Source organism: Vicugna pacos, chromosome 8, assembly GCF_048564905.1.
Source record: "Vicugna pacos chromosome 8, VicPac4, whole genome shotgun sequence".
NCBI classification, from domain to species: domain Eukaryota; kingdom Metazoa; phylum Chordata; class Mammalia; order Artiodactyla; family Camelidae; genus Vicugna; species Vicugna pacos.
Genome location: NC_132994.1, coordinates 39,932,475 through 39,957,282, shown reverse-complemented (window position 1 = coordinate 39,957,282; position 24,808 = coordinate 39,932,475). Strand labels below are relative to the sequence as shown.

The 24,808-nt window shown below is 32.8% G+C and overlaps 1 protein-coding gene across 1 annotated transcript in view; it reads right to left on the bottom strand.

Annotated features, from left to right (window-relative positions):
* KPNA5 (karyopherin subunit alpha 5) overlaps window positions 1-24,753 on the bottom strand; it is a 34,847-nt gene extending 10,094 nt beyond the window's left edge. The window contains exons 1-11 of the mRNA XM_006205686.4: window positions 24,585-24,753; window positions 19,519-19,652; window positions 18,005-18,106; window positions 17,788-17,887; window positions 15,528-15,622; window positions 14,555-14,686; window positions 12,161-12,249; window positions 7,504-7,603; window positions 4,149-4,312; window positions 2,252-2,330; window positions 480-605 (exon numbers count right to left, since the gene is read on the bottom strand). Coding sequence (XP_006205748.1) covers window positions 480-605; window positions 2,252-2,330; window positions 4,149-4,312; window positions 7,504-7,603; window positions 12,161-12,249; window positions 14,555-14,686; window positions 15,528-15,622; window positions 17,788-17,887; window positions 18,005-18,106; window positions 19,519-19,652; window positions 24,585-24,588 — 1,125 coding nt within the window. The 5' untranslated portion in view covers window positions 24,589-24,753. The remainder of the gene's footprint in view (window positions 1-479; window positions 606-2,251; window positions 2,331-4,148; window positions 4,313-7,503; window positions 7,604-12,160; window positions 12,250-14,554; window positions 14,687-15,527; window positions 15,623-17,787; window positions 17,888-18,004; window positions 18,107-19,518; window positions 19,653-24,584) is intronic.
* Window positions 24,754-24,808: the final 55 nt, after the last annotated feature.

Below are 24,808 nucleotides of genomic sequence, written 5' to 3'. Positions count from 1 at the left end.
TTATTTCTAATCTTTCAACAAATTTTCACATACTTTCCTTTTAAGATAAGAATGTATTAGCAAAACATAAATTTTAAAGATGATAAAGCACAGGCAGGTAATTGGTCAAAATGGATTAGTAATTACTGACTCAAGGAGCTTGATAGGACCCTAATAAATCATTATTTAAAAGCTCTGAGAGGAAGATCATTGCCTAACTTATACTTAAAAGAATGAAATTCAAATTCTTTTTAAAGACTAACCAATATGTATCAGGCACTGTACTTGGCAACTACATTTATAATTGCCATTCCTCACTAGAATACCTACTACAAGTAAATGTTTTTCTTTTAGAGCCAGAAAGTCCAGTTCTTTAAAACACCTTTCAAGAAACCTTTAAGAATTTTTTTTATTAACTCACTAAAAAACACTAGTGATAAAATTTTGTCCAAAATGACTTCTGAGACCTTCCTGCTTTCTCAGATCTGAAAGGGATTTACCTGTATCTGAGCTCTATTTCCAGCAGTAATGTTTGAAACAGTCCAGCAGGCTTCTTTTCTGATTGACTCCTTTGAGCTACTCAGTAAGTGTAAGAGACAGGGTAATGCAGAGCAGTTCAAAATTACCTAAACCAAAAGTTAGAAATGGAAATAAAAACTTAATTGGAAAAAACCTACAAAAAATACACAAATTAATTATTTAGAAATACAGAAAACATCTGGAAAATTGAATTAAGAAAAAAGAAATTCCTCTCAAAGTAAAATGCAGGCAAATTTGCTGTTTTCTACCCTCCCAATTTGCTAAAGCTTGTTTAATATTGGTGTAGTGAAGTGTTCTGTTCTCAACCCACTAATCTGAAAATAAGCAGGACACCCAGAAGTGTGTCCTTTAAGTTTACACATATACTCCGAGTTCAACTGGCACAACTATTTGAAGAGAGATTCAGTGACTGGTCAGGTCAACATCTAAGTTTTGCCAGAGGAACTGATAGGAAAAAATATCCGTATCTCAAACAGTTTGAAAGCATCTAATTCTATAACTGTTAAGAAATCTTAGTCTGTATAGTAAGTCTATTTGTTTCATTAGAATTTTTACTGTTTCATTTTTCTTTTGTAAGTAAGTATTTTCTGCTTTGTCCCTTTACATGCTTTATTCTGTTGCAAGATTAATTATGTTCCATTTTCACAATATCCACAATGATTTACATTGTTTACTTAGTGAAGAATGTATGGAGCAGTGCATTGAAATTCTGCTGAAAACTGTATGTTTAGAAGGGCATTCTCTTCTAAAAGGCTATTTTAAATTAATAACTATCAATTACTAAAGATCTACTATTTAATAACTAAGGTAAGTATCTAAATATTGCTTTAAAAAATTAAAACTGAAAGAATGTAGATTAGAATAAAAAGTTAATGATGGCAAACAAAGGAGAATTTAATGTGTTACAGAGTTTAAGTTTCTATTTTCAAGAAAGACCACCCCAGATCTGAAGTCAATCTGACATCCCATCTTTTCTGCCACCTCACCATCCTCCAAGACAGGCAGACAGAGAAAATAAGACAGACAGACACACACACAGACACAGACACACACACGCACACACGATCTGGGAAATGTTTCCCTGCTATCTTTCCTTCTTTTCTCATAATCTAGGTCTTTAATCTACTACAAAGAGCTCTTCCATTTCCAACCTCACTTCTAACCTATTTATAATCAATCACTATCTCATTAACAGTTTCTTTTCCAGTCAAGTTTAATGTCTGTTAAATAAACTCACACATGTCTGCTTTTGTATCTATGGTCACATAAACTTCTTCGAATCTACTGAAATTCTTTACTTTACTGCTTTTAAGATTTAGCTTTAGTTTCAACTCCTTTATGGAATCTAAAAAGATTTCTCAGCATACTGATATTTTAAAAAAAAATTACAGCATTGACTGACCAATCACCTGTCAACAAACATATACTATTCTGGGCAATTTGCTTTGATTCAATATACATTTTCTCCCCAACTGAACTGTAAATCCCTCAAGAGTCGAACTCCTAGCTTCTACTTCTTGACATTATCACAGATCTAGGATAGTGCTTTCATATACAAGTATTTGAGGTGGATCACTTATTATCCAGAATATGCTTACTGTCACATTACAGATGCCTGTATAATTATGGTAATGCTAACATCTTGATTAATATATAATTAAGTGGTATGAAACATGATAAACTTCCCAAATCCATTATGTTACCAATTTATCATATTAAAGTCTGAACTCACCTGTGTTTGAATATCATCACCAGTCACAATATTACCAACTGCTCTTAATGCAGGTGATACAACTTTATAATCATTGTGCCTAAAAATAATAAAATATGAACTTATACTCTATAATAAAAATTTTTAATTTACAGAAAATTTGCAAAAGTAGTACAGAAAATTCTTGGGCATTCTTTACCCAGAGATCCAATTCAAGTTTTACTAATTATCCCAGTAACATCACTACAACAAAGAACCTAATCCAGAATCATGTGTTGCACCCCTTTTCTCTAGGCTCTTTCAACTTAAAACAGTTCCTTAGTTCTCCCTTGGTTTTCAAGATCATGGCATCATTGACAATCACAAGCCAGTTATTTGGTTTTGTTCAGTGTTTCCTCATGATTAAGACCCAGTTACATGCTTTGGGCTGAGGTATCACAGAGGCTACTGCCTTTTCATTACATTCTATTGGATAGCATATGGCATCTGTTTTTTCCATTACAGTAGCACTGAACTCTGGTCATTTAATTAAGATGGTATCGCCCAGATTTCTTCACTTTAATTATTACAGTTTTTCCCATGATAATTAGTATTTTCTGAGGAAATAATATTATTAGACTCTGTAAAATCCCACTTCTTAACCCACTTTCACCAGCTTTAGCATCTCTTGATGTTTACTGTATGAATTATTAATAGTTATTAGTATTCTTGCCAGTGATGATTTTCTAATACTCTTATTTCAACTATGTGCCTTTTCTTTTTTTTTTTTTTGTGCCTTTTCTATCTATTGCTCTCTCTACTCATTTTGGTGTGGACTGATGGATTTCTATTTTATTCAGTAAGTTAAAATATGTTACTACAATTTCCCAGGTTTAAACAGTAGGAGTCCCTTCAAGTGGGCTCTGTGTCCTTGTGACATTTCTCTGTTCTTTGAGCACCTGTTACTTTCTGGGTTCATCTTATCTTTCCTCAGTACCAGCTCTGAAATTAAGTCATTTCTCCAAGAACCTGTTACTCTACTTGGTAGAGAGTAGCATTTAAAAACTAAGATTTGTGCATTTGGTGTGCTCATTTTGTTATTTGTCACTGCTCTTAGGCCCTCTAAGGGGACACACACACACTTCCATATGTATTTATTCCCACATTATCTCTTTATGATGAAAGCCATGAGTTCACACTGGTATCTCCAATTCTGATCTAATACCACAAGATTATTTTGGCTTTCCTCCCTTCTATATGTATGTCTCCATTCTCTAAGAATAAGAAGCTGGCTTCTATCGTCATAATCTCTCTCTATATGACCACTCTTCAGATCCAGCTAGGCTGACATCCCTAGTGTGCTGGCTCCAAGCCCCTCTCCAGCCTGGTTATCTGCTCAGCTCTAGTGGGTCCATCCTCAAGATACCCTTGTTTGATCTGCCTGCCCACCCTCTTCAGATGCTGTTCTCAAGCTAGGGCCACAATCCCTTATCAGACCACTCTTCTTTGTGCCATTTGCCTTGTTTGGACCTAGCTAATGGCTTTTTGGCAAAGGAAGAAAGGAAAATTGAGAATATATTTTTTTAAAAGAAGAGGATGAGGAAACTATAATATCTTTTTTAAACAAGTTTTCTTACAAGTTTTCAACTTCTCTGTAGAAAATCTGTCCTTTTTAAAGGACAGATTTTTTAATCCCTCCCACTCATAAAGAGATTAAAGCTAGTAAAATTCATTAACAAACTGATTAGTCCCAAAGAGAGGATATAAGAAACAAGTTTAAGGGTCAAATTCTCAGTATTACAGCTATTCTGCAACATGGAGTTGGTAGCTTTTCAGTGCTTCTTGAAGACAGCGGCTCCTGAGATGTTTACAAGGCCATTACTCTAATTGCTAAACTTAATACATAATCATACACTTATTAACCATAAATTATAGTTACATTAAAAGTTCCACCAATCTTCGACAGACTCCAGAATCAATGACTGCTTGAATTTTATCATTGGGTCCATCGGAAAGATAAGAAAGGGCCCAACACACATCTGCCAGTACATCCGGGTCACTGCTGAACAACAATCGTGACAGAACATTTAAGCAAGGTGAAACCTGGAAGGGAAGAAAGAGTCAGTATTGAAATTTTTTTCTCTATCTAAAACAGTTTCTTTAGGAAAATAGTTTCTACTCAGTTTAAAATAAAAATTTAATGCTACAAAAATTCCAGAGAAATTAAGACATTCTATTGTTTTAAAATTATGATCATGGAAACTATATATAAATGTGAAAATGATTATGATTCCTATTTATCTTACACTGAATAAGATATGTGGTAAACTTAAAGTTTTAAAAAATAATTAAATACATATTTGAGATTCCCCATCTATATCTAAATCATACACACACACAGCCCCCCTAAAAAGCATAACAAAACTGAAAGAAGTAAAAACGTTTCAGTTCAGTGCTTAATACAATGATCATGGAATATAATCCAACTTAAATGAACCTCACTTTCCTTACTACATGTACTGGAATAACTCTAACAATCATTTGATGAGTAAAGGTGTAGAAAATACAAAAAGAAAGCTGACGGGTTTTTAAACGCAAGTCACTAATAAACTGTACTTTTTCTTAATGTACTGAAATCCTAAATCTTCAATTAAAAAAACACATAACAACAGTATTTTAACCCCTTTAACATTTATGTTACAACTAACTAGTCGTGAGGTTAGCAAGTCTCTTCACCTCTCTCTCAGTTTCCAAATCTATCAAAAGGTTAAATTAGATAAATTCTATGTTTCTTCCTGTCTCAAATCAGACAGACCTAGGTTCAAACACTATTCATTAGCTGTGTAACCATGGGAAAATTACCTAATATATCTTAAACCCCAATTTTTTCAATTATAAAACAAGGATAATATGGTATTGTTAAATTAGTAAGAATGTATGTAGCATCTTAGGACAGTGCCTGGCACACAGTAAGCACCCAGATGTTGGCTCTTATTGCCATGATCAGAATTGATTCTATATTCTGTAAAGTTCTTTTTAAAATCAGCAACCTAATGTATCCTGAGACTCTTATCAGATAAGAGTTTTATATCAAATGTTAGATATGCCATAAATAAAAACTGATGACAGCTTTTTCATGTTCTAATATTTTAGATGAATTTTCTCCTTACCTCTATTTTAAATATTGCCAGTACATAAACTATAACATTCTGAAAATACTTTATCTTCTCTGTTGGGCCCTTCCTGTAAAAGGATGACCCTAGAGCCCAGGAATGGAAATCTGTTCACTTACAAAAGAGATGTATTCATCTGTAAGGTAGTAAAAAGAATCTGCATCAAGTGGGTCCTTCCCCAACAATCATGCCTCTACCTTTGCCTACCATCTCCTCTTCCTTGAACAGAGAAATGTATCAGCTTTTTGAAGCAAATATAAATTTCCAAGTTAAAAGCATCAGTGTATATATATTTTAATGACTAAAAAAACTGAATTCCTACAGATTTCTAGTCTTAAAAAAGCAAAATAAAAACAATCCTGGCCCCACTGTCTTCTCAGAAACAAGGAAAAGAAGAAAAAGAAGTAGAAATCCCATCTTTGAGCAGTCCAGTAGACATTTATCCTGACCACAACTGGTGAACTATCGGGACTGAACTTTGGGGTATTGAGCTTAAAGGGAGGTTGAAATGAAGCACTGGATTGGAAACTAGAAAGATTAAGTAAAAGAGTTACATACTGATTGAATCCAAAACTTCTAGCCTTCTTCTACCCCAGCTCCCAGATTTCCGGTGGTATTACCTACACCGTATCTCAACCCAATCTATCTCCTTCCAACAGGAGAGTGGAAAATCTGTCTCTGAAGAAATAAAACGGTTTCAGAAAACACACTGAAATGTGGATTTCCTTTCTCAAAGGAAATATGGTTTTGCAGCCTCATTACTTTACAATGAAGCCCATGAGATGCTAAGCCTACACACCCATCTTCCAGTCAGCTTTTTAGCTGCCTGTCTCCTAAGTATGTCCAGAGTGTCAAGGATCATCAGATGTACGAGAAGAGCCTCCAGCAGGAAAATAAGACAATTTGCTAGATCCATAACAGAAGAGAATTCTATGTAAAGATGAGCAAAGAACACAAAAAAGTAATTCTTAAGAATATAATTGTAGAAATAAAATTTCAAAAAATTTGATGAGGAATCACTCTCAGAAAATCACAGAAAATTTACCTAACAAAAGTTTTAAGCCCCATTAATGTGACATCACACACTGAGTTTAAAATACATAAATAAACGAAAGATAAAAATTCCTAACTCTAAGGAGTTTATATTTTAGAGGAAGAAAGTTTCTTTTAAATTAATATATATATATATATGTATATATATATATATAATATATATATGTAATAAATAAACACTTATTAGGTTAAAAGGTGATAAGAAAAAATTAGAGTGAAATATGGGGGTCAGTGGCAGGGGGCAGTGATAGATTATTAAATATAGCTGTCAGGGTAGAGTTCATGGAACAGGTGACTTGTAAGCGAGCACTTAAAGGAGAGGAGGGAATTAGATAGATAGTAAATAGTGTAGGTCAGTGGTTCTCAAAATGTGGTCCATGAACCCCTGGGTGACTCCTGAAACCTTCAGGAGGACTTTAATGCCAAAACTATTTTCATAATTATACTAACAGATAATTGGCCTTTTTTATTTTGTTGACATTTGCACTAAAGGTATAAAAGCAATGGTGGGTATAATTATCAGCACCTTAGCATAAATCAAGGCAGTGGTACCAAAATGCACCACATATCTTCATATCCTTCACCTCTACACACTTGTAGTTAAAAGTGCAGAGGAAGAATCACCTTGAAGAAGCAGTAACAATTCCTAATTTTACTAATCTCAACTACTGAATACATGTCTTTTGAATATATTGTGAGATAAAATGGGAAATGTACCTAGAGGATTTCTACATACCAAAGTATGATGGTGATCTCCAGAAAAAACACTCATTTTAGTTGCATGCTGAATAAGCTATTTTTTCCCCATAGGAATACCATTTTTACTTGAAAGACTGAGTGTTAATCTTCATTTGGTTTTGGATATTTGGCAGACTTTTTTTGTGTGGAAAATAAAGTGAGCCTTTTCACTGTATATCTTTTGATTTTGTATATTTGCAAATACTGTCTAGTCAATTAAAAAAAATTACTAAAAAAAAAGTATAAAGTCCCTTCAGTCTCTAAAAATCTATTATAAAGAGACAAGAGCTTATGGAGACAGATACCTTAATTTGTGTATTTTACTCATACCTTACTAAAGTTTGGAGGAGGATTTTTGCCTCTACACAAATTGGAAAGGGCCCACACAGCATTTCTGGTTGTTGTAAGTCTGTTTGAATTTGTTAATAACCTGCCAAGAAAAAGGAAAAAGAAATTGTCACTTTACACATTTATTTTTCTTCTTTAGCTATTTTCTACTATCATAGCATAAAAACTGTCAATATATTTTATAAGGAATTCAAACTGACCTGGTAAAATAGGAAAAGGGAGTTTTAAAAATTCATTATATTTCTTCCAGAAACAAACATGTCACAGCTCTATTTAAAAATTTTTTTAAATATGATATGAATGGATTCTTACAAGACATAAAAAAACATGCTCGAAATAAATGGTGTCACGGGAAACTGACTTATTTATTTCTACACATTTTAAAAGGAATATTATTAAATTACTTCTTTTTTTAAACCATGGAAGTAGTACATTATACAAGTTCAGGAAACAGAGTATAGAAAAATATTAAAGAAAATGAACTTAATTGAAAGTTACACACAGAAACAAACAAACAAAAAACATAAACCTTTACCTAGACTGACAAAGGAAAAAAGACTTAAATTAGGAATGAAAGTGGGAGTGTTACTTCTGATCTCTCTGAAAAAAAAAAAAATTCTAAGAGAATACCATGAACAATTGTAGGCCAAAACATTGGATAATCCAAAAGAAATGAAAAATTCCTTAGCAACACATAAACTACCAAACTGACTCAAGATAAACAAAAAATCAAAATAGACGTATAACAATTAAAGATACTAAACCAGTAATCAAAAACCTTCCAATAAACTAAAGTCCAGCACAAGATGGCTTCATTAGTAAATTCTAATATTAAAGAATTAAAACCTTCTTAAACTCTTCCAGAAAATAGAAGAGAACATTACTAACTCATTTTATAAAGCCAACATTAGCCCAATACTAAAGCCAAAGACATCACAAATATATATGTATATTCCTAATAGATACACATGAAAAATCTTCAACACAACTCTAGGAAACTGAATCCAGCAACATATTAGGATTATACACTATGAACTAACGGGATTTATCCCAGGAATGCAAAGATGGCTCATTGTACAACTATCAAACAATATAATACGTCACATTAATAGCACCGAACACTATAAAATATTTTTGAAAAAATTCATGAAGACTTAATTATATTAAAAGACATCACATGTTAATGAATGGAAGACTTAATATTGTTAAGACAGCAATACTCTGCAAATAGATTTACAGTTTCAATGCAATCCCTATCAAAAAGCCAATGGTATTTCTGCAGAAATGGAAGTCAGTCCTCAAATTCATAAGGAATTGCAAGGAACCCAGAATAGTTAAAACATAAAAGAAAACTGAAGGAAAACTGAAGACTCACACCTTCTGATTCTAAAATTTACCACAAAAACTACAGTAATCAAAATAGTTTGGTACTGGCTTAAGGACAGATGTACAGATCAATAGAATAGAATTTAAGAATCCAGAAATAAACCTGCATAAGTATGGCCAATTCATTTTCAACAAGGGGTCAAGACCATTTAATAGGAAAAACATAGTCTCTTCAACCAGTCATGCTGGAACAAGAGGATGTCCACATGCATCTCATGTCATGCAACAAAAGAAAAAAATAGATAAATTGGGTTTTATCAAAATTAAAAACTTTGTGCATCAAGGAAACTATCAAGAGAGTGAAAAGACAACCCAGAGAATGCAAAAAATATTTTAAAATCATATATCTGATAGGAATCTGAAGAATTCTTATAACTCAACAACAAAAAGACAAATAACTTAATTTAAAAATATGCAAAGGACTTAATATACACTTCTCTAAAGAAGACATACAAATGACCAACAAATGTACGAAAAGATGTTCAATATCATTAGGAAATGTAAATTAAAGCAATGTGAGATACCACTTCATACCCACTAGGATGACTTAAATCAGAATAATAGATAAGAAGTGTTGGTGAGAAATGTGGAGAAACGGAACCCTCATACATTGCCGGTGGGAACGTAGAATGTTGAAGCTACTATGGAAAAACAGTTTGGTGTTTCCTATAATGTTAAAGTTACCACATTATCCAGCATTTCCACTCGTAGGTATATACCTAAAAAGAATTGAAAACTGGTGTTCAAACAAAAAGCTGTACACAAATGTTCACAGGAGTACTATTTATAGTAGTCAGAAAGTAGAAACAACCCAATGACTATTAACTGACGAATGGATGAACAAAAATGGTACATCCATACAATGGAGTATCATTTAGTCATAAGAAGAAGGAAGTATTGATACGTGCTACAATATGGACGAACTCTGAAAACCATATGCTAAGTGAAAGAAGCCACACACTAAAGGTCATGTACTGGATGATTTTATTTATATGAACTATCCAGAACAGGCAAATCTATAAAGAAAGAAAGCAGATTAGTGGTTTGGAAGGACTGAGGCAATGAAAAAGGGGATGTGACAGCTTAATGAGTATTGGAGTTTCTGTTTGGGGTGATAAAAAGTTCTAAAACTAGACAGTGGTGATGGCTTCAAAACACTGTGAATATACTTGATGGTACTGAATTGTATAGTTTACTATGGTTAAAATAGTAAATTTTATCTTATGTATATTTTATCACACACACAAAAAATATGTTCCAAAAGTTTTCCTACAAAGAGTCTTTGTGGCCTCCTAAAATCATAACTCGGTTAGAAATAAATTAATTATACTGATTCTATGTATCAGGGTTTGACAAACTTTTTCAAGTAAATACTTCAGGCTTCACAGGCCTTTCTCTGTTGCAGTTACTCAACTCTGCTGATGTAGCATGAAAGCAGCTATAGACATTAAGTAAGCAAACTTCTGTGATTGTGTTCCAGTAAAATTTAATTTTCAAAAATACAGAATAGGCCAAAACTGGCCTGAGGACTGTAGTTGACCAGCTGTCATGTATACTATTTTTCTTTATTTGTATTGATGGGATTATTATGAGAAAGTTCAACCTTTTCCAGATTTGCTTATTATGAATTAAAGTTGAATTGAAAACAACAAGGCTGTATCAGTATATAAAGTTTACAGTAGTAAAAGGTTTACATTTACGGAGAATCAAGTCAATTAGAAAACACATTTAAACTCACCAAGACAAAATTAATAAACCCGTATTATATTAATGAAGTTTTATACTTAAGTATTAACTAAATGTGAACTTCAATGTGAATTTACTCATAATCTTTTTTTAGATTAATAACATTTTTCTTTTGACCAACAACAGTAAGAATTTCTGGTAACTAACTTGACATTACTTCCTTTTTACTATTTTTCTCAAATTTTTAATGAAACTTTGAAACTTTCTAAACCTATTCTTTTTCTGAAATTTATTATATTTATAACAGGACTATATAGCTGGGTACTGTTTGTTTTCCATTAGTTTTATTTCTTAGTTTGGTTTCTTTAGTCATTAAAAGCTCCTGTAGAACATTTAAAGGAATTAGAACTAAGAAGTGCTTACTTACTATTTCATAAACCATTACTAACTTGAGATATTAACAAATAATAAAATGACCTAGAAAAACACAGAGCAAAAGTAAAAAAAAAAAAAAAAACAAAAAAGTGCTCACAATTAATCACAAACCATATAATCAGGCCAGAAAACAATTCAAATTGAAAATTGAAGAGATGCTTTTAATAGCACAAACTGCAAAATAATTCTGATATTAAACCTAAATCAAATCAGTATTTTCCTTTATAGTTCAACTAAATTCTCACATACCATAAAACTTTAACTTTGGATAAGTCCAAAGTAAATGAAATATCAGCAAGTGGTTCAGTAGCCTGTACACAGTAGGTACTCAATGTTAGTTGAATGAAATCATGCTGAAAAATCACTTTTGTTCATGGAAAACCATACTCTCTCTAACATAATAAAATATCTTTTGCAAATGAGTATCTAAAAATGTATTCTTCCTGCTCAACTTCTCAGCTTGGAAAGGATGGAGAACAGCATAGAAATAAGAGTAAAATTTTTCCTTTCAATCATCTCCTGAATTAGTGTTTCCTTTTCCACTATTGGACACTGGCACTTAACCTAAATAAAGATCCTGTTAGTAAACAATAACCAACATGGATAAAGAAATCTGTCAAATAATTTTATGTTACACTATAAGGTAATTTCTTTCAAAAAATGTATAAAGTATTTGAAAAACAAACCACTAAATAGGTTACTTTAAGTGAAATTCTAATTCTGAGAGAAAAATCTCATGTTATCTTTGTTCTCTAAACATTTCAAAATCAAATATAAAAACCTGACCCCCTCAATACATGTATTAAAGACTCCCTACTTTAGCAACATTTAAATTTTTATTGTATTAAAAATTACTACTTATCTTTGTTTTGTAGAGTAATCATTTTAGCACAGTAAGCATCAAGTAAGCAATGACCAATGTGAAACGTGGCTTGAGAGAATTTAAGAGACAGATATACAAATGGACATTTTTTTTTGTTAGTTTTACATACTTTCAAGCTATTGCAGGCTTGGCTAAACATAAGCCAAATTTAAAAGCATCATAATTGTGTATATAGAAATTTAGTGTAGAAAATAGTTTTCTTTTCCAAAAGTAGTATTTATTTAATTGTGATAAACTTAAAGTACTTACTCTAAAAGAGGTGGAAGTATTTCACAATTCAAAACAAAATCTCTGCATTCTGCATTGTCACCAGCAATATTACCAAGTGCCCAAACAGCCTTAGAAAAATAAGAAAAGAGGATTCTTTTATGACAATATCTTAAATAAACTGCTCTTTTAAGAATAAAATTTTAATGTACAAGAAACAAAGTGATAGTTTTCAAGATGTTAAAAAAATGCTAGTAGGATATAAGAAAGGAAAAATTTTTAAATGCCTTTAATAATATTTTTAATCAAATTGAAGCATAGGGCATTTAAAAATTTTTCCTTACATACTAATGAAATGTTTATTCTGTTCAACAAAGAGATAGCTTGTCCACTCTGAATCTACATGGAGAAACAAGATACAATTGACCCTTTCAAGACAAGGAGGTGAGGGGTACCAACCCCTGCACAGTGGAAAATCCATGTATAACTTTACAGTCGGCCCTTCTTATCCAAAGTTCTGTATCCACAGATTCAACCAAACTCCAACTGTGTAGTACTGTAGTACATACTTATTGCAAAAAACCTGTAAGTGAACTGCATAGTTCACACCTGCATTGTTCAAAGGTACTGTGTATTTATTTAGTGAATTTTCCAATTCTATACTAGAAGTTTGCTCCTGTGCCAAGGAATACACTTACTGGAAAGGACTAACTTGTAAAAGAAAAAAGGAAAGAGAGACAAAGTATAGAAAAGGTAGTGGGATGGGTATAGCTCAGTAGTAGAGCATATGCTTAGCATGCATGAGGTCCTGGGTTCAATCCCCAGGACGTCCATTTAAAAATAAACAAAATAATGAACAACTTTTTAAAATTTAAAAACACAGAACTTAAAAAAAAAAAGTAAGGTAAAGCTAATGTGAGAACTGGCTTGAATTGATCCTTGTGTTACTGAAAGAATTCAGGAGCAAGCCACAGTAAAGTGAAAGTAGATTTATTCAGGGAGATAACACACTTCATAGACAGAGTGCTGGCCTTCTCAGAAAGCAAGAGAGGCAGCCCCAGGATGCAGGGTTGTCAGTTTTTATGGGCTGGGTAATTTCATATGCTAACAAGTGGGAGGATTATTCCAACTGTTTTGGGGAAAGGGTGGGGATTTAAAGGCACGGGCCTCGCTTACTTTTTGGCCTTTTATGGTCAGCCTGGGAACGGTCCTGGCACCTGTGGGTGTGTCATTTACCATGATAATGTGTTACAATGAGGGCATAATGAGGCTCAAGGTCTACTAGAAGTTGTATCTTCAGCTATCTTGGCCTTCTTAGCCTATCCTCAACTGCTGTGTCATTCTTTTAATGGTTGGGCCTTGCTCCCCCACCCCCCCTCACTTCAAAATAAGGTTTTCAACTGGGCAAATTTTATTTTAACATTTAAAGCATGAGTTAATATTTTTAACATCTACTCTAGACCTAAATTTATTTTCTATTTTTTTGAGAAAAATCTTTTAAAGTAATTACATTTTCCACCCTGTGAAGCCTAATATTTTGTTGGTGGGGATAACAAATTGTGTAACGTTTTTGGAAGTCAATTTTGAAATATGTAATAAGAACTTTAAAAATTTTTCTTCAACTAAGTCATATTTCCCTAGTGAAATAATCAAGAGAACATATTAATATCAAGACTGATATAAATTATGTTCATCACATTATTAACACTAATAAGTTAGAAATAACTCAAATGTACAACTATTGATGGATAAATTATGATACCTATCTGAATGGATAATGAGTAATCAATAAAATTTTCTTAGAATAATTAATGCCATAATAAAAGGTTCTCAATACTAGTGTTAAGTGGGGAAAAATGTATACATAAAGTTAAGCAGACAAACGGAATGGTAAAGAGATCAACAGATCAATTTGCATAAAAATAATTCAAAACAAAAATATCAAAACACTTGATTTTGGATAGTACAAGTTATATGTGAGCAAATTTTCCCTGTTAGAACTGTGAGAATTCATACATAAAGTTTAATTTTAAATAATTCTATTCACAATAGTGTGATATTTAAAAAAGAAACAATAAAATAATCTACATACAAACAAAGAATAAAGAGTCAGACTGGCCCAGGTTTAAAACCTGGTTCAGCCACTCACTGTGACTTTGAGTAAATTACTAATTTCTCTAGGTCTCAGCATGTTCTTTTATAAATGGGAATAAATTTCCAAAAGTTGAGGTGGTATGTATAGAGAACCCAACATTATGCAGGAGACAGTTTATTCTTCTTTACTTCTAATTTGACACTAAATAGAAATTACTATATCCTAACAAATGTAATATACAGGCAATTTGGTAAAAATGAACTTTAAATCATAATCACAAATGGTTGTTTCAAGAGAAAATTAAAATCTAGTAGACATAATAGTTCAAATTAGAAACTTACCTGTTCCTGAACATCTTCATGCTCTGAATTAAGAAGTTTGATAAAAATTGGAACAGCTCCAGTTTCAATCACTACTTTGGTATGCAGAAAAGTTCCAGATGCTATATTAGTTAATGCCCATGCAGCTTCAAACTAAGGAAAAATAAAAGTCAAATAAATGAAAGCCCCAAAGAAATGTCAGAAAGGGGAAGAAGAGAAGAAGGGAGGGAGTAAAGACTTAGCCAAACAAATCTGAGAGAAACAAAGACTTTTGATTAGTAAGATTCAATGTGAAATCAGATCTCATTGGTAAAAACGCTTTATTTAAAAAAAAAAAAAAAGGACCCTTATCTGGAAAAATAAGAACTGAGAAGAAAATGATGAAAATTTACAAAGTCATGAGCCACAAATGAATAATCTTTTTTTAAAACAGTAAAACATCAGCAAACTTCAGTAATTTACTATTAGTAGCCAATTATTTGAAAAGTATCTAAAAACTATCACTACAGTATAACTGAAAAGCAATGCTCTTTAGGACAAACTTAACTTTGGTTATATTTTAAGTAGATTATACTGATTTGTTTTTGTTTCAAAAAAAGAACCAATCAATTAGATAAAACTGATTTAAGAGGTACAAGATTTTATTCCAAAAACTTCCAACTTTAGTTAGCTAAGAGCCAAAATAAATTTAACCATTAAATTCACATTTTAGTTTAAGGTTTTCTAAAACAAAAGTTATTAAAGGTTGACAACTATAGAATGTTTAACACTAAAAGTGATTTTATGTATTTTTCCCAAAATTGTCTAATAAAATAACAGTTCCTAGAAAAAATTAGCATTACAACCTTGACCAAGACCGGTAGCACTTTTTCCTTTAATTGTATTAACTGAATGCTTACAATATACTCAGTATTGTAGAATTTGCTTTCACTAGAAACTTTTAATTCTGTGTCATTTCTGGAAAGAGATCAAGAAAGAAAACTATTGAACTCACCTGTAAAGTACAATTATCATTTCTTTCAAGAAACGTCACAAATCTCTGTACAACTCCTGGTTTCTGTATAACTTGATCAATTGGTGGATTAGGCTCTAAAAATTAAAAAAGAATTAAATCATTACATAGACACAAAAACACTATGATCTAATTTCTGTGTCAATTAACAGGGCACACAAAATAACTCTTCCCTAGGTTTCACTGACCAATTTTAAAACCCTTAGCTGGATGTAGCTGAAGAAAACAAATGTTCTCAAAATTGCAATGTTTACTGCAAAGCAAATACTTTTCCTTACCATAATGATAAGAAAATTTTGAAGTATTTCCTACACCAATATTTAAAATTCAGAAGTTGAAGGCTATTTAAGAAGTCACTTTCACAATATAGGAATATTTCAGTCCAATACTCAAAATACCAACTGAAGGATAATGTTCCTTTTAATTATTCAAAACCATACTCCAATTTCCAGGGATGTCTCTTTCACTATCAACTACGAATTGTCTAATGTCTTTCAGCCAGATGAGGTTCTATTTTGTCAAGGTATTATTTATTATTTACAGAAATGCTATTGAACTGTCTAAGATTGTTTATAAATTCTCATGAAATGTAGAGGGTTTTTGAGAACCATAAAATCTCTAAGAAATTTTAAAAGAAAGAGATGCAAATTTAAAACAAAGATATTTCAGCTCCTGGCAATCTAAGTACCAAGAATTCTTTCCTCTTCTCTTGGCTTCAGCAAAAAGTATAATCTTGTGGTTCTCCAGAAACTTCTCCATAGGTGTCCTTTTGAGTTAGTTTTCTCCCTGTTATTTATTCTCTTCTTAGAAAACTTACCTATTTTGCTAATTCAGTTATCACTTATGATTATCATTCACAAATCTAACCCCTATAACTGAATTCTCTCCTAGATGCTAGACCACATTTTTCAGTGTCTATGGTTACATTTTTTCCCTACAACTTCTTTAAAATATAGCATAAACAGAACCAAACTTGTTATATCACTATGCTTATTCCTTCTCCTTGCCCTGTACCTACCACTCAAATTTGTCTAAGTTATCTATCCACCTAGTCACAGGACAGAAATCTCATTTTCACTTTTGACTTGTCCTTTTCTTAATTCCTGTTCGACTATGTTACTGATCACAAATAATTCATATGTTAGCCTACTGTGTTTAATCAGTAGAATGAGTAAATGAATCATAACCATAAAAGAACTGCACAAATCCTGTTTCATATAGAAAAACCTTATTATTAAGCTTTAGGTCAGTTCAAATGTTAGAAATCATGTTCTCAACAGTTAAGAAAGATTTATTTAGAAATGGAATTCTTTCTTTTTTTCTTTTTTCCTACAAATTTGCTATCTATGCTGACGCGAACACAAGTTTTCTTTTATTCCTCATGTGTTACTAAATTTTGTCTCTCTTAGGAAGATAAGGGCAATTCCAAAATCTTATCAGTTCATATACACAACTCAAGATAATTAGAGCTACTAACCCCATAAATGCCATATATTAAAGACAAGAAAGACTAAAGGTTAAATTTTTATTTAATAAGGAATTTTTATAAACAATATAAAATTGAACAAATAACATAAATAGGCAAATTATGAATTACAAAGGTCAGTAATTTTTTTAAAATTCTCAGCTTAAGTATTCAAAAAATGCCACACAATGAGCTCCTATTATATAAATATTTTTTTGAAAGATAATTTTGTTGGTAAGAATATAGTGAAATGAATACCTGTACAAACTAAAGATGGAGTATAAATTAATCACTATTTATTCCCTTTGACTCATGATTTCACTTTTATGAATTAATACTAAGGAAGTTTTAGGTTGTATACAAATTTATGTAGCTTTGTTTATGATAATCAAAAATTGGGAAAAAATGAAATGTCTGATTGATAAATTATTCTATAGGCACACTCTGATGTTACGCCGCCATTTAAAAAAATCATGTCTGAAAAATATTTCTACAAGGATTTAAAGATATATATATCTAACTTTGTTTCTTGGCAGTGGGGCTAACAATTTTTATATTTGCTTCTTTAAATTCTTTTATATTTGCAGATATTATACAATCAATACATTACTTTGACAAAATAATGTTTAAAAAAGAAACGTTATTTAAAAATATATTTTAGAGAAAAATTAAGACCCACTGGCAAAGAAAATATCTTAAAATAAAAAGTATTTAATAAACCAAATTGTACTATGAATTCTTATCATATCAAATAACCATACTGAAAATAATTCTTGCCTTTAGAAAGCAGCTTTCTAAATTTCTGTGTTGCTGTTAGTTGTTGATCAGCATTATTAGAAAAAATCATCTGAACCATATCTGTGGTAATAACTTCTTCCTAAAACACAGAAAATATAATTACTATTTAATTATTTTGCATCAATAATTTTGCTGTATCCACGACCACTGAAACATTGTTGAAATATAATTTGAAATATATTTTTGCAATATGTACCTCTGGAATGGGTACAGTGGAACTGATATCCGGATCCTGGATAGGACTTTCTAGCATAGATTCATCATTCCTGGGCAAAGAGACATTTCTGCGCTTGAATAACTGCAATAAAGAAAAGTAATTTTATATATTGAGCTTCCCATAAACACTGAATTCCCACTGAATTGTATTTTTCCTTTAAGTGAACAAAACAATAACTTTATCATATAAAATTCTGAATATTTTAGTATTTCTTACTCATTATACCATGAACACCTAAATTATCTATGAGAAGTTCAACTTTCTGGGCTAGATTAGCTCTTGTCCTGTAGACTGCTTTGGGTCATTCTTAACCTCATGTCTTCTACCGATAGCCAGTTCCATAAGCAGAGTACATATTTACACTTTGTAGCATTTGATAAAACACATATGCCTACACTGGATTATGAAATGTCTAAGAATTTTTCCAAGAAAATCTTAATTAAAAAGCAAATATGTTACATAAGAGAGACAATGTAGTACAATAACAGAGTTAGTACATCAGATTAACAAGGAATAGATAACAACTCCCTGGAAAGATGGCCCTATGCTTATTGATTCAGGAGTGGATAAAAATAAAGAAAAAAAGAATAGGAAAGAGACATGGTGAGGTCACCGTGCAAGATTTATAGGTATATCTTGTAAATCAAAATTGGGGGAAAAAAATCTGGTATCATATTTTTTGACAGCTAAATAAATTCTGTTATTCCTCAGTCTGTATACAGTTCTCTAAGAATTCATTGAACACTTTTTTCCAAGTACCTACTATAATATAGTAGAGACTGTGCTAGATACTACAAAGAGGGGGATGACAAACCATAATCATATTTCTAAAATAGGCCTTTCTCTACTTTTGTCATTGCAGATCCTTTTCACATAGTAGTTTTAATTCATGTATATGAGGACCACACCCTCCTAATTATCTTTTAATGCTTCTAAATTTAACTATGTCTTAGAATGAAAAATGTTGAGGTATACTCTTTTAAATGGATTTTTCTATTCCTTATGTCATACAAACAAAGTTCAAACAGAGAAGGCTAAGAGATCTGCTGATGAGACTATAAGAGAAACTGAGTAGCCTAGGAAGATGACTATAACTAACTTAGGGGCAAGAGCTATGAAAATCACAAACCAACAAATGAATATAATCAATGTTTTTTAGGGGGCAAATTTTACAATGACAAATGGAAGTGGTCTAAATAGGCTCAAGAGTAAAAATTTCTTAGCACTGGGGTAGAAATATTAGCATAAAAGGCTTATTGATAAAGCAGAAAAGTCATTCTTGTCAGTAATTAAAAACAGCACAGGACTCTGATTCATCAATTTGCTAGTATTATTCCCGGAGTCTAATAAAATAAAAAATAGATTTATCTATATTCAATTTCCTAGAACGTTTTTTCATTTAAAATTATCTAAAAATTAGCACAATACAACTTCTAAACTTTGTATATAATAATGTTTTATGTGAACAGGATTAAATATTTTAAAATACCTACCTGTTCTTCCCTTTTTTGTTTTCGAAGCTGAATTCCTTCTTCTTCTCTTCGTCTACGCATCTCTTGTGGATTTAGGGCTTTATTCTTATAACTTTTCATTCTATAGTTATCTTTCCCTGGACTAGCCATGGCATCTTAAGATTAGGGAAGAAGAAAACAGACACTGATAACTCTCAAAACAACAAGAGATGTTTATTCTAGGGCAACTAAATTCGGGCTCACTGACTAGATAAACCAACAATACCCATTCTGAAGATTATGTACAAAGAATACATTCCCTCAGCCCCGTATAAAAATTTGAGCAAAATGACCAAATATTTTAGGATATAACTATCAAATAAATAATAGATTTTGGTCTAAACACAAAGTCATTACCCTAATTCACTGACTCTGAGATCCATTCCCCATCTCTGATATTTTAACCTTTCTGAACTGAGATGCATCTTAAAATTACTGTCAGCCAAGAAATAATCATGAAAGAGCTGGGTAAAAAATTTCTAAATTAAAAAACAAAAGCAAAAACAAAAACAGCCTCTGGAAAGATCAAGAAATGACCAGCAATGAATTGTCTATTTCAATAAAATGTGGTATTAGGCTTCCATAAACACATCTCAAGTATTTATTTGGACCTGGCTTCTTTCATTTACTTAAGGCACTGCCTCAAGAACTAAAGTCACATGGGTCATGACTTGAGTTATGACTGCAATATCAGTTTTTAGTACTAGAGTATAATTAGTGCTTTTAAAATACTGAAATTTACTTCTAAACTGTACTTTTAAGTAGTTTTATTACAAATGTTTTTAAAAATAGTAACAATCATATAAACATTTTATAAGTGTATTTAAAATATTTATTTTATATACATATAAAATCTTACATTTGAAACATATGTAATAGTTTTATTTTTAGAAAAAGAATTATAAACACTTCTGAGTAACAGTATTATATTGATATCTTGATATTATCATTAATGAATACAATTACTAATACTACAACCTATCTTGGATTTACACATTTAAAAAAATCAGTCTAAAGCAGGGTTTTAACTTGAATTTAACATGAGAGAGAATTAATGCCTATCTAGAATGTTATTTTGACAAATTATAATGACATACCCATGTCCATCAGAGAAGATGTTGTGATCAATTAGCACTCATGAAGTAAACAGAAGAGGAGAAGTGGGCATTTATCTGCCATCCCTGAGGTAGCAAAGACAGACTAATGAACTGGCAAATTACATTTTAAGTACTAAAGTACACTAAAACATATGCATTAAGTCCTATGAGAGCACAGAAGACATAGCAACCAACTATGCCTTAGGGAGTTTTGAAAGTCTTTCCAGTTATCCTAACTGAAAGGATGAGCAAGAATTTGCCAGGGAAGAGGATGAAAGGGAAAAGGAAAGGAACAAGCATTTCAGGCAGAGGGAATATATGCAAAGACAGAACTCCTAAAGAAGCCTCGCACAAACACGGAGCAGTAGAAACTGAGTGTACCTGAAAAAGAGAATGCATGGGAGAAGGGGCAGGAGATAAAACTCAAAAGGTAGGTAAGAACACATATGGTTCCTGCAATCTGATTGAGAAATCTGGACTTGATCCTAAGGAACAGAATTGAAGAAATTAAAGAGAAGGTTGTTTCAAACTTTGATGATAAAAGAACTAACCTAAATTCGTACCTGCACTGAAAAATATAGAAGACAGGTTGATTCTAGAAACATTTCAGAAATTGATTCAGTAAGAATTAGAGGCCAAATGAATAAAACGAATATGTGGTAAGAAAGAAAAGGGAGTTGAGGATGGCTCCGTGGTTTCTTGCTTGCACTATTTCAGGATAATGACAAAATAACCCATACAGGGAATACAGACGGAGGCTCGGAGTGGTATTTTCATTTGCCTGCCTGCTTGTTTTCTAGATGAAAATAATGAGTTCAAGTGTTTTTTTTTTTTCATTTACATATAGCAAAAATCACTCTTTCGGTATACAGTTCTATCAATTTGGCAAGTGTACAGGCATGTAACCAACACAATCACTACACAGAGCGGCTTCATAACCCCCCAAAAACTTCCTTATGCTGCTCCTATTAGCCCTTCTCCCACTCTTAAAACCTGGCAACCACTGATTTGTTTTCTATAGCCATAGTTCTGTCTTTTCCTGAATTTCACATAAATGGAATAATAACAGTATGTAGTCTTAATTGGCTTCTTTCATTTAGCATAGTGTATCTGTGAGTCATCTATGTTGCTGGCATGTATCAATAGTTTATTCCTTCTTATTGCTGAGTAGTGGTCTGTTGTACAGATACATCACAGTATATCCATTCATTAATTGAAGGACATTTAGGTTATTTGTAGTTTAGGGCAGTTATGAATAAATTTGTTATAAACATTCATGTTCAAGTTTTTGTATAAATATAAGTTTTCATTTCTCTCAAGTAAATATCCAGGAGTAGGATTGATGGATAATATGACAAGCATATGCTTTGCATTTTATAAGAAATTCTAAACTGCAAAGTAACTATACCATTTTGCACTCCCATTAGCAACGTGTTCCTGTCCCTCTCTATTCTGGCTACACTTCCTACTGTTACGATTTTGTTGTTGCTAACTGTAGCCATTCTAATGATTACAGTGACTTTAATTTTAAATGTGTTTAATTTATACTACGTAGGTTGCATATAGAAGGTTTCAATTTATAGATGATTAAAAATGAGTCAAAACTCAGGAAAAGAGTATTGATTGATCATCCAAGATTATTAGAGCTATGAAAGAAAGATGACCAAAGGACAGATCTTAAAGATTTTCACATTTAAGTGAAAGAGCAAAGGAAACAACAACAACAACAAACTAATCAGAAGAAAATAAGAGTCATGAAAAAGAAGGTAACTCGAAAGATAAAGGAGTTTTTCAGTTGTAGTAGCATCAAAACAGGCCACTCGATTTATTCATTCATTGATTTATCCAGCAAATTAAGTGCCTACAATAAGCCAAGTATCATAGGAAGGAAGCAACAGATTTAGTAATTAGGTCACTGGTAAAGACAGTGAGAGAAATTTCAATAGTGGTGGAGCTAAAGATAGAATAGAATGAGCTGAGAACTTCACAATGATTTAAAAGATACTCTGTGCCTTTGAACTTAACACATGTATAGTCCAGCAACTAAAGTACATTTATAATTGATGAATATCCCTCTATAAAATATTTAATGAACTGACTTTAGCGATACTGTGTGTACTTACCAATATTTATCAGTAGAAACAGCTCAACCTAACTTTATTAATAAAAACGTTTATCATTATTCTCTATTTTATATATGAAAGTTCTATCATTAATAAAAGTTTAGGCTCTTGGAAGGGAAAAATAGAGATCAGAGCTCATTACAGAGCAAACTGGGCTTCAACATTAGTTGCTGAATTATGCTCAATAAGTATAAAATATTTTAGCAAGACGAAATGTTCACAGCAACGAACTTCTGAAATATTTACCACCTATATATATTAGGCATTTTCTAGGCCACTGGTCTTTAAACTTTTGTGATCACATATTCTTATGTAAGTAAAATATATTTGTGAATTCATCCTCAATGTTTAGTTATTTATGTACATGTATTGCTAGCTTAATAAACTATCCCATTATAAATTCACAGAAATTCTTTAAAAAATAGTTTAAAAAGGTTAAACAGAGGTTCTAACACTGTCTTCCCACATCTGATTGAATCACCTTGTGCCTCCCAATACACACAGCAGACAATACTTCTAAAACCATCAATCTAGGCAATGACATTAAAACCTTTCAATATAAATGTTAACCAAATAAAGTTTAGCCCCCAAAACTCATGTATCATTTGTTCCTTTTTCTTCTACAGTACCAACTTCTTGCCTCTTATTTAACATCTGCATCCTCACTGCAGTTGACTTAAAGGGGACATAAAGTCCAAGGAAAACGATCTTTAAAGGTGCCTCACCCAAGAGGATTGTTTCTTTCCCCAGAAAATAACTTAAAAGACTGCACTTCAAAGGTTGCTGTTTCATATAAGTTATTTTAAATATAAGAAATGCTATTCAGACAGTGTAAAGTTGCCAGAGGACTTTATTTCTCAGTCATAAGTTTATTTTTTACCCAACCCTTTGAAAAACTGTGTTGAGGATGGGAAAATAACTGGAATCTGAACCTTTTCTGATATATATTAATGAAATTTCTTGTGTCCATAAAGCCACCATTTCCATGGCATGGGTACCTGTTAGTAAAATTACAAGATCAGTACAAAGGGGAGCACCAACTAGAGCCCCCACCAGCAAACACAAACAGGACCTGAAGATCTAAAGGACAGAGCTGTTTCTTGTCTGCCAATAAAGTCACTTTCCTACACAATGTAAATCACTGAGCGTTGTGACTAAGACATCAAATCAGAAGGGATTTTTCAAAAATGTACTGAAAAAGCCCAATAGTAAACGTCAATGTCGTATTCTCTTGAAGTATCACTATCCCATCTCATAGCTTTCAACTCCTTTCATTTCTTATGCATTGTCGAGGAGATACTATTAAATTTTCATCTTGGAAGCGAGCTGGCAGACTATTAGAGAAGCAGTTAACCCACGCTTGACGGCACCTGCATCCAGGTAGAGGGCAGCTGGCGGAGGTAGAGCGTAAGACATACAGGCCCCTGGAACTGAACCTGCCTCATTCTGGACACGGTGTAACTTCTAATAAGCTGCCAGACAGATTGCTGAGTCCCAGGAGTGAATGGCAACGTCTGACAAGACGTGTACCGAGAAACAGTGAAGCAGAGCCGCGACAGGATGAGATTTGCTCCCTAAAGCTCCTTCTGAGGACCGGCCTGGCTATCGAAGAGGATCTGAGCTCTCTGCGCCCTGGCATCCTCAAGGGGAAGGTCCGGCTGCCACGCCCCCGCCATCACAGTCTCCCGAAGGAGAAGCTGAGAAAACCCCGGCACGGCCTGGTCCTCAACCTTTTCCAGTAAATGACAACAGTGGCCTCAGGAACTAGTAGCTCCCAAAGGGACCAAACCCGAGCTCAGCCGACCCGGCCTGTGTCACTCCCACTTACCCATTAATGTGGCACTATCCGGCGCCCTGATTCCCCAGTCCCCGGCTGCGCAGTCCGCTGCGGTAACAGCGGGGTCACCACTCCGCCCCTAGCGTTGACTGTGGAGACCAGGCTCGCAACTCAAGATGGCGGCCACCTGCGCCCCTTCCCCGAGACCCCAAGGCTCGGCTCCCAGAAGCCCTTGCACGCGGCGGCGGCGGCGGCGGCGGCGGCACCGACCGGCA